Source organism: Pseudoliparis swirei, chromosome 10 (genome assembly GCF_029220125.1).
Source record: "Pseudoliparis swirei isolate HS2019 ecotype Mariana Trench chromosome 10, NWPU_hadal_v1, whole genome shotgun sequence".
NCBI classification, from domain to species: Eukaryota; Metazoa; Chordata; class Actinopteri; order Perciformes; family Liparidae; genus Pseudoliparis; species Pseudoliparis swirei.
The window spans coordinates 11,030,673-11,047,122 of NC_079397.1; the positions used below are offsets into that span (position 1 = coordinate 11,030,673).

The window sequence follows — 16,450 nt, forward strand, 5'->3', positions numbered from 1 at the left end:
GATAAAAGCATCTGCTAAATTACTTGTAAATGAAATAAGTCCTTAATGATATAATATGCACCCTGGTGTTATTAATCACGTGTAGAACTGACCGACAAACTATTTTTGAAATATTAATCTTGATTGCCCTGTGAACAAACGGTATTGTCAGGCATTGCGGTTTTTTTGGAGTTTAAGTTTCATCCTCTTATTGCAAACGTCATTTCCCACAATGCAGTTCCCAGTGTGACGTTCCCTGCTGTTATCAATTATGACAGCTTGTCAGCTAAATAAAACACATGTCAACAGTTTCACTGTTTAACTGTTGACTATTGTGTTGTATAATGTCAGACGTGTTATTATTGGAGTTGGCTCACGGTAGGGAACTGAGACACTTGGATGAACTACCAGGACCACAATGCACCTCGACACAGTCGCTTCGCTGCTCACATCCGCTTGACTCGCTATTTGTGTTTGGCAAAAAAAAGAGGACTTTGTGAAACTGCAGCGATGTCAGTCCAGGTTGTGGCAGCGAAAATGGCAGAGGTCGAACTCAAAGACGTTCCCACCGGCAAAGACGCACTGGCTGGCTCCCCGATGACACCGACCTCGGAGGGCAAGACCCTCGGCAGAAACGACCCGCACGAGGCCGGCTTCTCCGCTGCCGCGTCCCCAACAGCGGAGCCCTCCGCGAAAGCCGGAGAAGGCAGCCTGGGTTTGCTCAACCCGAACTCCGCGAAGATGCCGCAGGCGTCGGCCATGAAGCGGACCGACCCGCAGCAGAACGGCGGAGAGGCTTTCGTCAACCGCGACGGCACCGTGGCCGAGGCTCCGCGGATGAAAAAGGCGAGTGAGAAACCACGTTCACCATTACACGAGCCGCTGTCTCCGCTGTGCTGACCGCCGCGCATCGTCGCAGCCAGAGCTCGCATTGTGTGCGGATGCTAGCAGGCTAGCTGGCACCCTGAAACTGATCCAGTATCAGTTAACGCTTTTAAATATGGTGCTGGATGTTAATAACACGGTGGAGGGGGTAATAAGGGATAACTACTATTTACAAAATGGGTGTACCCTTTTATTTTTTTAATTGAGGGTGACATCGCTAAATATTCAGGACATAACGTCCGCTGGTTAAAAGTATTCAACTGCTCACAAGTTTTGTGGAAAAGTGTTATTCCCTTTTTATTTTATTTTGTAAATAGCTCATGCTTACCGTTGCTGCTATAACAGGAACGTTATGCTTCATGCAGATTACACAATATGATGCTAGCAAAAAATAAGCATTTTAATTAACTAATGGAAGCTTACGTTGTTGATTTGCCTTAATCATCTTGTTTGTCAGCTGACATGATATATGTGTGGTTGTTTTCAGTACAGTAGTTTATCTTATTTAGAACATATTTAGAAGTTGCTAGTTTAAAAAAATGATGTAGTGAGCTGGAAGAGAACATTTCGGTGCTGGCTCCTGGGAGACCGACTGTGTTTAACACCTGCGATGCTTCCTTGCTTGACCTCAGATCATAAAGATCACCGTCCACTGCTTACAAAACATGGCGTGGTAATTCAATTCAGTTTATTGGGTATTATTGACGCAGTGCCACCCAAGGTGTGTGTGATCTAACTGTGACACAACAGCAGTAACCCCTGACTCCAGAGCACCACTGTCACCTAGTTCTCTCGAGCCTGATTGAGCCCTTTGGGCACCTGTACTGTATTCAGAGGGCGGACTGAGTCAGCCTGCTCTTGTCCTTGGTGAGTGAGGATACAGACGTTTCTTGGCTGCGATTGTGACCTAAATGCATCTTATCTTCTTGTGTGCTGCAAAGTCTTGATGGGGTGAGAAGTGGACATAAAGGGCAAGGTTCAAGGAAAGAGCAGTTCTGATAAGGAATCCTTTGAGGAAGGTTCCAGCGTTGTCCTTCTGATCAGTTATTATTAATAGTTGAAAAGTGATTTATAGCCTGTGGTCATTCCAGAGCACTCAATCAGTGGTGATCCTATTCAGTATTTTTTTTTAAAGATGTGTGGTCTAAACAAGTCCAATGGTAAAACACAATGGGTGTTGAAATAGGCTTTTACTCAATTGTGTTTTCCAGTTTGTGGCATGCGACATGAATGCAAAATACCTGTTACGTGTGTTTTCACGATGAACCCTTGGAGATAGAAAACAAAAAAAAAGTTGGTGATTGTCAGGGTGAGATCTGTAGGGACAGTACAAGTCGGACGGGACGCACTCTCCACCCACACCCCCAAATGCACATTTAAAATGATCCTATCCCGTTGGGCCACCCTTAAGGGAGCCCCAATAGAAGACCCAGAGGAGGAGAGCTGGATCGTGCACTGTGGGAATGGACTGCACATCGACAGCAGCTCAGAGCAGATTGCTTCTCGTACCTCCGACTGTCACAGCAAGCAGGCATATGGAAGTAAAGCAGCGGTCAGGAGCACTGGGCACACAGGCTGATCCACATTTGGGGGACAACCGAAAACCGGATGTACCGGACGGCAGCGATCACATCTGGATTATTGAGGAGACCCATTTTGCATCCAGGAACATGGTACATACAGTTAATTTCCAAAATGCGACAGGTTAATTTTATTTAGTAAAACAAATATCCTTTTTTAAAGGTGTACTTTTTATTCCTCTCTGAGGCTAAATGTTTTTTTGACATTTAAAGTATTCAATGTTGGAAAAAAACGTGTGGGCGTAGTTGGTTGAAGCCAGATGATGTATAGATACCAACAATTTAAAGCGCTATACAAATAAAATGTATTGACAGTGTTGATCATTTTTCTGATGTTAAATTAATAAGGGTAGGATACTCTCTGTTTAACCCATTTTAATTTAAAGGGATTACAATTTTAATGTAAAGAAAAAACGAAGTGATCATTTTTAACCTAATACAAGGCACCTCTGAGTTTTTAGGGTCAACGGTGGTGTTTTTTTATTTATATATAAATGTAATGTAAACATCAGTAAGCCTGAGTAATGCATAAAAGACACTCTAAATGCATTGCGGCAGATATCCGTCCATTATCTTAATTCAAAGACTTAGTTGTCGCTGCATTTGTCTGATCAACTACTTTATCGTATGGACTGGTACAGAAGGTTCAGCCTATCGCATCACAAGGCCTCGTGGATCTTATGGCACACTCGCTGCGTTATAGATACACATCTGACCAATTCTGCTTGTCCAATGCAGTCAAGGGTCAGCGACGCAATGGTGCCGATGCAAGTATGCAGTACTGACTGGATGGCTGGCTATCTTTTAATCCACGCTTTATCATGCCGTCACATGAGGGGATTAAAATGCCAGCGATCTGTTGGTGGGGCCCAGATGTCATCTTCATGAGTCCAGTGATGAGTTTCATCGTAACCCACATGGTTTCGCATGAATATGTCCAACTTCTTGGAACTACAGGGCGCTACTTCCAGATGGGGAGATGAGTAAACTGGCAAGGAGTTCTGCAGCTCAGGTGTATGTGGTTTGGGACGAAGCCAAGTTTAAGTCTCTTATAAACTCCGGAAGGTCGCCTGCCTTGGTGGCAAAAAACACAAGACTTTTCACCGTGGTATTGACTTGAAACACTTCTCCCCTCACTTGTGACGTTTGGCAAATGACCACACTTTCGAACGGGTTTTCAGAAAGCTTGCACAATAATATTTTTGAATGACTCCATGGTTCTTCCTGGTGCAATGTTATGTCACCCGCGAAGCTGGTGTTCCTGGTAGTGCTCATTGATCAACAGGCTTACAGTGACCGGTGGCTGCTCTATTTGGGAAGATGTTACGCATTAAAAAAATAACGCAATGCTCCACGTTCGCCCGTCTGATTTGTGTATTTGCTTCAATCCCCCCCTACGCTGCTTTAGTGGTCTTTCTGGGAACATATTATCTATTTCATTTGGTATCGCTCAAATATAATCCTGAAAGATTTGTGTTTATGACATTTCCTTTAAACTTTCTTTGTCCGAGCCGGTTGGCCAAGTTGCTTCACTAAATCGATTTCAATGGAGTGTGATTGATGAGGTAAATGGTCAATGAAGAAATTAATTACGCTGTTGGTTCTGGACCCAGTTTGCTCATTAGTTATATTCATATTCTCATGGCTCTACAAAGTTGGCTCGTAAAGGATAAGAGTTCACTGTTCTTTTGCATTGTCAGCATTGTCTTAATCACCTGAATGAAATCTGTTTCTTAGAAAGTAATAAACGTGGGGACAAGTTGGCTTTTTTGTTCTAATCGACAGTATGAAACCATCAGAATAATGCATGCTTTTCAAAACGGCATATTTAGGAAGATGTATTTACATCGTGGTTGTGAGAGGTTGTACTTTTTGAAAAGGCTTTCCCCCTGTCCACACTGCAACACAAGTGGCTATACATTTAGGTTCAGAAGTTCAGAATAGAAGATGTATATAACATAAAAAGCCCATCTGGAGTCACAGTGAGGAGTGCAGCATTTGCCCGCTGTGTGGTTTTCGGCAGCAAGATAAAGTGCCAAGTGTGATTTCCTTTTGGAATACACTGCCAGCCTGAGATGCGTCACAACATGAGACAGATGGACAGTGTCCTTTTTAAGGCACACAAGTACGCATCCTTGACACGTGAAATGTGGAACCCCGGTGTGAAGTTTGAGAAATGCCCCGAGAGAGCGAATGGGAGAAAATAATTTGCATCGGCTCCAATTCCAGACGCCCCTCCCTCTTCCACCCCTTCCTCCACAGACGTTAAGCTCAAAGGAAAACGAACTGCCCAGTTTCGGTGTAGCTGTTGCACCGTCCACTCCCAAACGCTGACCCCTAACATCTAGAGATCACGGTGTTATGCTGAACGCGTTACAGTTGCTGCACCGTTACTTTGCTCTTGGACTCACTGACAGTTGGTTTCCAACAATGATGTCACCTTTCCACACAATAACATTTTGACTGTGGAATCAAAGGATCAGTGCGAGTTAAAACATTATATAATGACTTGCAGCACACACGAGCAAGGAGATGGATGAGATGTAGAAATTGTTTAACATAATTGGGAGTGATATGTTTATGCTCCTCATCTTCACGTTAGCATTTGAATGACTCCTATCCTTTAAATTAATGAATGCAAAATGCTGGTTTTAATTTAATAAAAAAAAATGTTTTATATAAAACTCCACAGCCAGTTAGAAGAGGGCTTTTCGTCTTTTTCAAGTGACGTATCTATCGTATTATAGCTCCTGCTTTCTCTGTCAAACACTGCTGTCCTGGTTATTGTGCTGACAGGACATTTCATAGGTGTTTGGAGGACAGCGAGTACGTTTGACCATTGGAAGAGGTCACTGGCGGGGTCGCCGGGGAAAGCACGGAGGACAAGGGGTCGACCGTGACCCCCGAGCAGAGCGTCAGCCGGCGTATGAAGCACTTACTCATGATATTGCACGCTTGAGTCGGGCCGGACTGAGAAATGGGGGAGTGGAGCGAAGGAGTTTTAACACGTTTGTTTGACGACGAACCTTGGATGTTAATGATTTATTGATGGGGAGTTAGTCACTGGTAAGAATTTGATCAATCAAGAACACGGGTTGGCTTCAGTGTGTCTCCTCGGGACACCAGTTCTAGGGTTTCTTCAGCGGATACCCGCCCTGTCGTGAACAATCAGGGAGTATATAAAACAATGTATCGCTGAATTAAATAAGATAAGATATTCCTTTATTAGTCCCTCAGCGGTGAAATTGCAGGATCACAGAAGCGGGTGCACAGTAGAGCAGTAATAAAAATAAAATACAATAACGATATTAAATATACAAAGGAACAAAACAATATATACACGGTAGTAATTAAATTGTATTGAACAGTAGACAGATTAAAGTGTCCAAGTGATCCAGTGTTGAAGTGCTTTAGTGGTCTACTGCAGTGTGTTGTGCAGCCTGGCAGCAGCTGAAGGAAGGACTTCCGGTCCCTCTCCTTCAGACACCGGGGAGGAATCAGCCGGTGGCCGAAGGAGATGTGCAGGGCTGCTAGAGTGTCCTGCATGGGGTGGGAGGCGTGGTTCATCAAGAGCTTTGCCATCATCCTCCCGTCCCCCACCACCTCCACAGCGTCCAGAGGACACCCCAGCACGCTGCTGGCCTTCTGAATCGGCTTGTTCAGCCTCTTCCGGTCAGCCGCTGCCATGCTGCTGCTTCAGAAGACCACTCCGTAAAAGATGGCTGATGCCACCACAGAGTCAAAGAAGGTCTTCAGGACTCGGCACTCCTGAAGACCTCAGTCTCCTCGGGAGAAAGCGTCTGCTCTGCCTCTTTTCATACGGTGCGTGTAGACGCTTCAAATGCTGTAGACACTGGATTATAGATGGGTAGGTGGCATAATGGGAGAACATCTCATCACTCGCAAGCCACGGTGTGTATTACACTGGCTAGTACATGAAGTATTTAGAGCCCTTTCAGTTCACAAGGTGTTTGGTATTTTTATTTGTCCGTTCAATCGATTTAATGTGCCCTTGTTCTTTTTGCTGCTATGACACTTACATCTCCTTGGGATCATTAAAGTCTATGTACATTTTTTTTTATGTTAACCCTCCTGTCGCCTTAGGGTCATTTTGACCCGATTCAATGTTTCACCCTCCTGTTATTAGAATTATGTTTTCCAAGTTTAAGTGTGAGGCACTTTATGTTTGTACATTGAATGGGGTCAAATTAATCCTAAAGGGAACTTCTGTTTTTGGTGCACCTCATCAATGTGTACTTGATTTAGGTCCTGAACTCGGAAGCAGATAATCAGGAGGTAGGCAGTGTTTTTAACTATGTTGAAAATAAATACTGTAAACGTAAAGGATGGGCGATCCATAGTGGACTCTTAAAATATATTCTTAGAGGAAGCCAGTGGTGCTGTTGAGTAATTCTGAATGTCCTTGCTGCCTCTGCCACTCATGGAAGAGGGTGTATATTTGGCCAGCTTTGCCCCGAGTACACTTATCTGATCTTTCACTGGTGCTCTCACCCTCCTCTTCCTCAAATTAGCACGTCACAAAACTTCTATTTTTGCTTCTTCTCCCCTCTGCCCATCTTGCTTGCCTTGTGTGCCACTCGGCACTACTGTGGACCCTTCATGAAGTGACAGACTACTTGAAGGGTCTGTCGCTTCTCTGGTTGTTTTGTGCCTGTGTCGCTTTCTCGCCGCCGTCTCATTGTGTCCATGTGCTCTGCCTTCTGTACATCTCAGGCACGGAGAACAAAGGAATGTGTGAGCTCGCACCTCCCTAACCATCTTCACCCGAGTCGCAGAGGCCGACTTAGGAAATGGTCCGTTGGAACTTTACACCAGTTTGAGTTTCTCTCACCCTCGGGGTGCCAGATCGTGATCCCTTCATCACTGTGCAGACGGGACGTTCTAGCGGCTCCGATGCTGTGGGGCTGCATGGTGGGATTTGAGATCAGTTTCTCTTGATCTCAATGTCCAATATTTGTTTTAAACCCTACTTTCAGCTTAAACAATTGTACAAATACATGTGGCTGAAAGTTGTGACCACTTATTCAAGTTGTCATTGATACTGTACGTTCATGAACACACACGGATGTGCCACGTGTGTTGGAGTGCCACCAAGTGGGTTCATCTTTGCTGAGATACAAAATAATTCTGAATGAATTCTATTGGAATAACCCGTGTATAAATGTTAATGCAGTTTCCTAAATGTCAGAAGTTTGTCTTTTGCCCAGTAGCTTTAGTAATGGTCATATCAGACGTTTTTCCCCCATGACATTTCAAAACTATATTTAATTAGTTACCTTGACATTAGGTCGTGGAGCCTCTATTGTACTTTACCTGCTAGCGCTGTCAGTTTTTCAGCCATTACACTCTAGGTTTGCTTTACTTATAATCCAAATTAATTTCACACCAATGTGATTGATTTCCAATGGCAGAGAGAAGTACTGAACACGCAGTGCCATACTCAACATGCCAAAATACATCTTAACACTTGGTATATTGGAGCCCTAAGACACAATAGAGTAGCTCTGTGTTCTGGCATGAGTATTCGTATTTAGTCTCTCTGATGCAGTCGCTCTGTGTTGTTGGCCATGCCGATGTCTGTGCTTCCCTCTTCCTGATTGTACCACCCACACACGTCCATCTGTGACTCCCCGGTTGACATTCATTTCCTGCCTCGTCATCACAGCTTGCTATCACCGAGCATTTATAGCTCATTGAGTTAAACACTTTCCCATCTCAAGACTCTTGACAAGGCTCAGCTTCTTGGAACAGTTAAGTGGGCAGAATGAAGGGAAAGGGAGATCACTCATTTTTCCTGGAACCCGTGTGTTCACAAGAAGACCCTTTTGGTTTAGTCGCTGTTCAATAAGTGAGTGAGAACCAACCCAGTTGATGTGTGTGAGTCTGTATATGTATGTGTGCCCACTAGCCCACAGTGTTGCGTTTACATGAGGATAAGGAGACAGTCGTGGACATTAACACGGAGCTGGCTCTGCAGCGTGACGAGGAATGCCGCTCCATATTCGAGCACTATGCGCACAAAGGCTCAACATTGTGACAGAAAAAGTGCTGCCTCACAAAGCCTGAAATGAACCCCCACACGCCCATCAGTCTGCCCTGCTTCCGATTAGTCAGGCCAAACCAGCCATCCCTTGCAGACAGAGGAGAGAGCTGTTTATATCTGGAACATCCTTGGGCTGGGAAATGCATACGCTCAGCCTTGTATGCATATATATTTACATCCAGCGAGCACGGAGCATCATTATCATTCATTTGGAGTTGTTTGGTCATGAGCCGATGAATTTAAGTCACGCTTTCACTCTCCCTTTAACTCTGCTTTGGTATCCACCAACTCATGAGGGAAATATTAGGTTTTTTACAAGCTAGTTGCTAATGCTGCCTACTGTTTGTTGCTGGGCCAGGAGCATGCAGAGGGTTTGGCACAGCTTTTCTCCTGAAAACCTGCGGTAGCTAAAAACGATGCGGATAAGAGCGTTTGACAAGAAAACGAAAACAATAAAATTGCAGTAAAACAAAAAAGAGCAGCAATGGGGCTTGGAAACGTCCCAGTAGAGCTTCTGGAGAGTCCAGTAACATATTACACGTGGTCATTAGATCTGGTGATCTAAAAAAAATACTGATTTAAGCTGCTTTAAACATTTAATTTCCTCGCATTGCAAATGTTCTCTCTTTTTTGCCACCATGAGGATAAAGGAGGAATCCAAATCCAGCCTAATACCTGAAGATCTGCTACACACTCCTATTAATTAAATGTAGATCATTGCCTCCATAATGGGCTTATTAAAAAATAGACCCGTCTGTGTGCCTTTGATGTAATTATACTTTCCCCACAGGTAGAAAAGGAGAGGTATTTTTGGCAATTCAAGATGAGGGAAGACAAATAAACCCTGTTTAGCTTAATGACTGACATTAACATTTGTTGTTCAATTCAGTGAAAGGATTTGACCAATCGGAGCTGTAGTGGTTAAAAATGAATGAACATTGGCCAATAAGACATGAAGCATGCAGTGATGGAAGAATGTTTGCATGGGTGAAAAGATGAGTGGCTGGATGTGTATTGTAGATGCAGCTTGCTGTATAATAATCGTAATCGCCTCGGCATTGTTGATTGGATTTGATCAAATATCATCAACTGTTTGCCTTTATTTGTATTCTGTCGGAGAGCCAATTAGAGTTGGAAACAACAGCTTTATAAACAATCTGATCAATAGTAAAGATAATCACTAAGCCAATGGGCTCCACGCTGTGCCCTAGTTTGATCCACAAAGGCAACAAGACCAAGTTTCTCAACTGCAGTGTGCCTGTGAGAGAGTGAGCTGTTCCCTTAACCAGGGTTTTTCCTGCATAGAGAACATTTGGGCGCGCGCCTACGCCGTTTTCCCGAGCGCCTATGACAAATCCCGAGCGCCTAAGGCAAAAAAAAGTCCGCGATGGAAGAAAAAAAGAAAAAAAACTGTTCATCACGTGCATGTCAGCGAATATGTTCTCAATAGTATGTTTCAAGTAGGCTACAGCCGAACCCTCGTTCTGTTTTGATCAATAGTAATCGAGTTAATAAGCGTGTCTTCTTGTCTGATCAATACGCAACTGTGAGGTGCGCGAATGGACAGAGCGGCCAGCTGCTGATGACTCACTCAACAGCCCGACCTGCACGAATACACCTGGACTATTGTCAATAGGGATGCACCGATCTGATCGGCGTCGATCCATATCGGCTGATATTCCCATTCTCGGTTTTGATCGGCGTTCTCAAAACGGCCGATCAGATGACATAATATCTGCGAGAACTATCAGAGAGGTTTCAATCGCCGCGCACCGCAACGGAGTAAATGCGCCCGGCGAGGACCGCAGAGTGAGAGGACCACGAGGGGATCCTCACCACCGAGCGGCGTCCCCGTCCCCCGAGTTGAATCTCTGGGTCAACTCAGCCGACTCTCACATGTCTGCCCCTACAGACTGATGCTCACGGTAAACGCATTCGATCGGGAGCGAGCGAGGGTTTTGATAACGTTAGCGGAAGGATTTATGTGACAACATTCGGTTTTGCAAAGTTAGCGGAAAGAACCACGTGAAACAACATCCGTTTTTCAAAATAAGATGTCGACAAATCATACACTAGCATATAAAAGTAAACAATGAACTGATTTTGTATCTTTAGAGATCGTTTCTGAGATTTAGCTTAAATTATGCTCGCAGTAAAAAAATTTACTGTACCAAGGAAGAGTTGATAAAAATAAGTCAGACTTTTGTATGTTAAACAAAGTCCTGTAAATGGATTTCCCCAAGAGTTCCAGGAAATGAATAATGCAGATGTGTACCATACATATCTGAAATCCCCTACAATAGCAATCAAACAATTTTAATGTATCAATTAGGAAATTTTTCAAAGTAAAAGTCCTAAATGTTTAAAGAAATCTGTAATTTCTTTCATGTTTGAGGTGCTTTATATATGTATTTCCTCATAGTCCTAGGCAATAATGCTACACAATAAATAGAATGCTTCAATCAACACCGTGATCGGTATTATCGGATCGGCAGATACTGATTTCAGTGATCGGCACCAAAAAACCTGATCGGTGCATCTCTAATTGTCAATCTATTAGCCTATCTATTTCAGCAAAATGATTTCCTCAAGCATTGCCTCCATTATTTATGGGGAAAAAAAGCAAAAAAAATACATAGATGCCTGCTAATTACGGTGATATAGCAATAGAGACAGTGCGCGCGCACATTTTTTTTTTGGGGAGCACCGAAGACCCATTTAACGTTAGATAAATGACCTTTTTAGGGGGCACACCATAGAACTGTCGCTGACATAGTCGCAAATAATACCAAACTTAAACTCTGTGTTTGAATAGCCTCAACGCATTAATGGTGTTTCAGGGGGACATTGGAAATGTAACGGTTTGAAACCGGTGTGTGCTGATGACATCTTCAATTTGTCCTTCGCTGACATGTGAAGTCTGCAGTCTTGGCACTCTTCCTCCGCTCTGCGGCAGACATGAATGGAGAGGAATGTTACAGGAAGCGTGTTGGCTGTTCTCCTCTCCCACCACTCTGTTAAGGAACAGGTATAGGGTTTAATCTGTCACTAAGCCCAGTCATTCATTGCTTGCTCTCCCCCAGTATCAGTGTCCCTGGCCTTTACGGTGACTACCAGACCATACCGGAAGGACGTGGATTGTTCCAGTCGGCGGTGTTCAGTGCGGATGGCCCTGCATACTTTCCACAGTTCACAGCAGCACTGATTATTTAGGGCCGCAGCAGTTGGTTAGACCTAATCTCGGTAAACCGATTCTGCATTCACACGTGGAATCCGTAGGCAGCGGGGGAAATACTTTGGCATCTGTTCTGTAGTGACGAATCCCGTTATTGTTCCCAAAACACAACTTTTGGTAAACGTGGCCACCAGTCTGTCGAGCAGCAGCTGGCACTGTCAGCCCTTCATCTGTGTAATGTGTCTGTGTATTCTTTCACATTGTGTATATATACTGACGCTGTATGTATTCGGCGTGAAAGAGCAGAGGACGACCTGCTGGGTTGCCGGTGACGTGGCTGCACCGAGTGGAGTGAAGCCCTGTGTTGGCACGAAGCCTCCGGCGATATATACGCTATATATGTCACGTGTACGGCCACTGGTAATTGCGTGTGGGCTCAGTAAATGCCAAGTGTATGAACTGTAATGACCGTGTGTGTGATGTGTGGTATTATGAGCACTCGTCAGTGTATATAAACCATCGGGGCCCGTTGTTACATCACAGCCAGCCTCGGGACAGCATGCGGTCTGATACGCACGCACCACCTCGCACTAGCTGCTTCCTCTCTCCTTCTATTGGTCAGAGCGGCCAGAAAGTCTTTCCTATTCGATGGCCGTGCCGTGTCAGTGGAGGACTTCCTTTTTCTTCCCATTGCCGCTTCTAATTTTTTATCTGACACAGCAGCTTACCCTTGTGAAAACGTAGGTGAATCTACTGCTCGCACACGTTTGCAATGTGTTGGACAGTAACTTGACTTGTGACTCTCAAAGTGCCAGTGACGCACAAAATTGGACATTACTCAGACAAAAGGTGAACAGAGGGGTGCAAAACATGTACCTTTGCCCCCCTGCTGGCTGGTTTGATTTAATGGACCGTGAGGAAAACTGGAGCGCTGTTAAATGATAACCTACTGCACAACAGAAGAGCAGAAATTTCAGCGATGGAGTTTTCAATCTGTCCAGTATGTGGATAAATTTTTAAAAAAGTACAAGTTTAAAAATGAAAATGAATTCATGCAACAAAGACCGTAGTCATACATGGGCAGTACGGCCTTGGGCGTGACAGACTATCCTGTACTCAACAGTAATGGCCTGTCAGAAGACCAGGAAACCTGTCGGCTCTGTCACCAATGTCACAACACATTGGGAAGGTGTCATTTAAATGTGCTGCCCTGTATTTTGGCCCTGCTGTTAAAGGCTGCCAATTAAAAAGAAAAGCAGAAGATATTGTTTCCTTATTGCTACGCCAGTGTCAGGCAGCCTACAGTACAGGCCGTACGTTGTCTATTGGGCATCATCCCCGGACATCGATGTAGTGCGAGTTGAATCAGACGGCACCGTTTCCCTGGCTAGCTGGGATTGGTGATTGCTCGAGCTACAATTAGGGAGACGGGGCATGTGTGACGAGGGTGAGACTGTGTGTGCATGGTGGTGGTAGAAAGAAAGGCCGAAGAAGAAGTAACTCCCAGGAACCTCTCCGTCTACTACAGTCTATTTTGAGTTTTTCTGGTGGACAACCACAATAGTAATCCAGGAATAGTGGTTGAAAGCGTAGAGAACAACCAGTCAACAACTCTCCGATGTGCCATCCAAGGGCTTCCTAAAAACATGCACGTTATAAACCGCGGTCTCCTCCCCGGTCTGTCAAGTCGTTTAAGGATGAGTGCCGTGGCAGGAATGAGAGTGTATTGAAGACGATGAAGAGAGAAGTAAGCATGAAGTCCTCAGCGGGCTGTGCGTAGGAGAACCTACACATTAATAAGGTATATGTTTCTTTGTCCATTGGCGTCTCATATAGACCTTAAATACGTCTGCTTTTCCATCAGGGGGTCTTGACTGCTTTTGATTGCCATTGGATTCTTTGGGTTAAATCACACATTTCTTATTTATTTACTCATTATTTGTGCCTCATAACTAAACATTTGTTTGCAACTTCCTTCACACCTGTTGTGTACGTCTGAAGAGGAGTTTCATTCCAACATAATATATTGATTGTACCAACAAAAATAACACCTGCCATGTTATTGTAAAATAGTTGCCAAGTCGTTGGTGCCGAATGAAACTAATGGATCTCATTATGGGTAATGTAGGTTACAGTATTTTTGGACTTGAGCCATTAAGGTACTAAAAGTCAATATTTATGGCTGAAAAACCAAATTGCTGGAATACATTATTTTCAATATCTGGAAATGATTTTGAGAACCCATACATGCCTCTTTTTACCTCTCTTTCAGAATCTTTTAAAGTTGTTGTAGGTCTGTCATCTTCCCTAAATCACTTCCAAATTTGGGACCGCCTGGCAGAAGCACTTTTAGGATTTATCTTTGAGGATATTTCCAGACATTTGTTTATAGCACTTAGCCTTTTTACTCAACACGTTCCTCATTCCCTCTCTCTGCAGTCTCGTTTTTTTGTCATCACTCTCACTTTTCTACGTCTAACACATCCAAACATAAAGCTTTTAAAAGCCCATTGGTACTTGATTTGAAAGTATCCCTCCCTGCACTTAGCCGGTCTCATCTTCCCGGCCTCATTTTAAACTTTGTTTCGTCCTCATTAGCCTTCCTACTGCTATAATCACATTGCCGCTTGGCCTGCTATACCCCGCCAGGCACAATATGGAACAACATTAAATAAAACTGGTGTCCATATGCTCGTGAAAGTTTGCTGTGGCTGCAAAGTTTGTCTACCTGGGACTTTAGAAGTGTGATTGACCTGAAGACTGAATTACTTTGTTGCACCTTTTTAAGGACTTGACGAACGCTCTCGTACTATTGGGCTTCGCTTCCAGCCCGGTTCATCTGGATGGAGAGGATAGCACAAGCCTGCCTATGCAACACAATCATCCTCCCATAACCCAGTATCCCATCCCAGAAATCAGATGGAACAACATTTTTGACCAAAGCATTCTTGAATATTAAGCCAAATCGTGTGGCTCTCTTCTGCCACATTAACAGCAAAATAAAATGTATCCGTTTTAGGCAATGAATCACTTGCATGATCGTCAACTATAGGAACGTAGAATTATAGATTGTAAGTGTTTTTGTCTATGTAGCAATTCAGTCTTGTTGTTGGGCTGAGATTTTCTGAAAGATAATTAATCAATACAGAAAATACACGAACCAGAATGATGTTTTGTGTTTTAATGCTGTCACATATTCTGATTTGGTGTGCGCCATTTGGCTGTAGCTCAGGTTGTGTTGCCAGCGGGGGAGGCTGGGTTCCCCCAGAGGGGAGCAGCAGGAGGGAGGTATAAACAGCCAGCTTCCCAATGGGCCCGATGGAGAACACTTCCTTCCCTTCTTCCCCTTTGGGCTTCCTCACAAAGGGCCGTGCCGCAGCTCTCTGCTGGTTTACCTCGAGTGCTCGTCTCTTTACTGATTCAGATGGATTGCAAGATGTTGAGTCGCCAAACGATGGAATAAAAAATTTCTACGGGAAGCTGCTGTTCTGCGACTAATCTAAAACCCATGTTGGGATGTACGAAGCCGAGAAACATACATTCTTAATAGTGAGTTATAGCCACCCGAGGTCCTGTAATTCCGACTGAATGTTAATAGTTTTTAAAGTGTTCAACTAACCCCTCAAAACGTCTTGGTGCTTTTATTGTGAGTGATATAAATATGAGCGTCCTCAGCCTTTCTTTACACGGCATCCTCTCCACACAATGTGCTCTTTATTTATTTATTTGTTCTAGTTTTCTGATGTTCTTGTTCGTTCATACTGCATGAGTTCAATAGAAGGAAAAGGTGTGCCTGCCTTGATGGAAGCATCACAGCTGCTGGCAGAGTTTTCTCAATCAAGGAAATGCACAAACAACCAGTTGTCAGTCAGACGAGGCTCCATCCCACTGCACACGGGGTCGCAGCATCCCTGACACAAAGACAAACGCAGGTTTCGGCTCTTTGCTTGGTAATGGTGGGTGGGGGGTTGAATAATGTGGCCTTCAATGGTCTGTAGCAGCTCTTTGAGGGGGAGGTCTAGAAACAGAAAGACAGCCATGGTGATTCGGTGTAATTTCGCCCAGTAATTATGGGTGTCCTGCAGCATGAAAGGCTGTTCGTAAGAGTGTTTCTAAATATGATTATGGTGAGGCAGAGTGTGTCTCCTTTTTGTCCTCAGTCTATTGACACTCTGCCTCCTCACACACTCCTCTCCGTCGTCCTCAGTTCACCGGAGACGTTCCCAACGGCAACGGCTCCGAATTTCAAACCGCTGTAGAGAACGACACCGCATACAAATGTTCTCATATCAGTTCAACTCGAGGTCTGTTTATATAATGACATTCGGCACGAGACGGATGAGCTGACAATCGAGCCTCCTGTGGACCGGATGTCTTGTTCCCTCTGCTTTGTGTGGCCGTGCAGGCATAAAGTCTCGGCCCCCGAAGCTTGGATGAGATGAACAGAGCTGAGCACGGAGCGGGATATAAACAAAGGAATGAATCGGAATGTAAGCCGGAGGGAACCGTGCACATCAACGTAATTGAGCTCACGACGTTGTTGGCCAGTTGAAGGTGTCGCTGGGAGACGATTCATGGCAGTGTGCAAATTATATTAGTGTGTGCATCATGAACATCATCACATTACATTTGTCTTCCTAGTACATTATCTAGTAGGTTGCTGCAGACATAATACGTATCCCACTTGGATGTATAATTGTTGATGCCCATTGGCCACCAAACAAAGACATGTGAATGACATGTTTTGATGTATTTATTGTAGTTCAT

The 16,450-nt window shown here is 44.2% G+C and overlaps 1 protein-coding gene across 2 annotated transcripts in view; it reads left to right on the forward strand.

Annotated features, from left to right (window-relative positions):
* Positions 1-388: 388 nt before the first annotated feature.
* The window catches only part of ahcyl2b (adenosylhomocysteinase like 2b), a 40,032-nt gene continuing 23,970 nt past the window's right edge, over positions 389-16,450 (forward strand). Inside the window, exon 1 of one of the 2 annotated variants that reach the window (XM_056425128.1) lies at positions 389-825. In XM_056425128.1, the coding sequence (XP_056281103.1) occupies positions 490-825 (336 nt within the window). In that variant the 5' untranslated portion in view covers positions 389-489. The remainder of the gene's footprint in view (positions 826-16,450) is intronic. The other variant, XM_056425127.1, reaches the window with a different exon arrangement.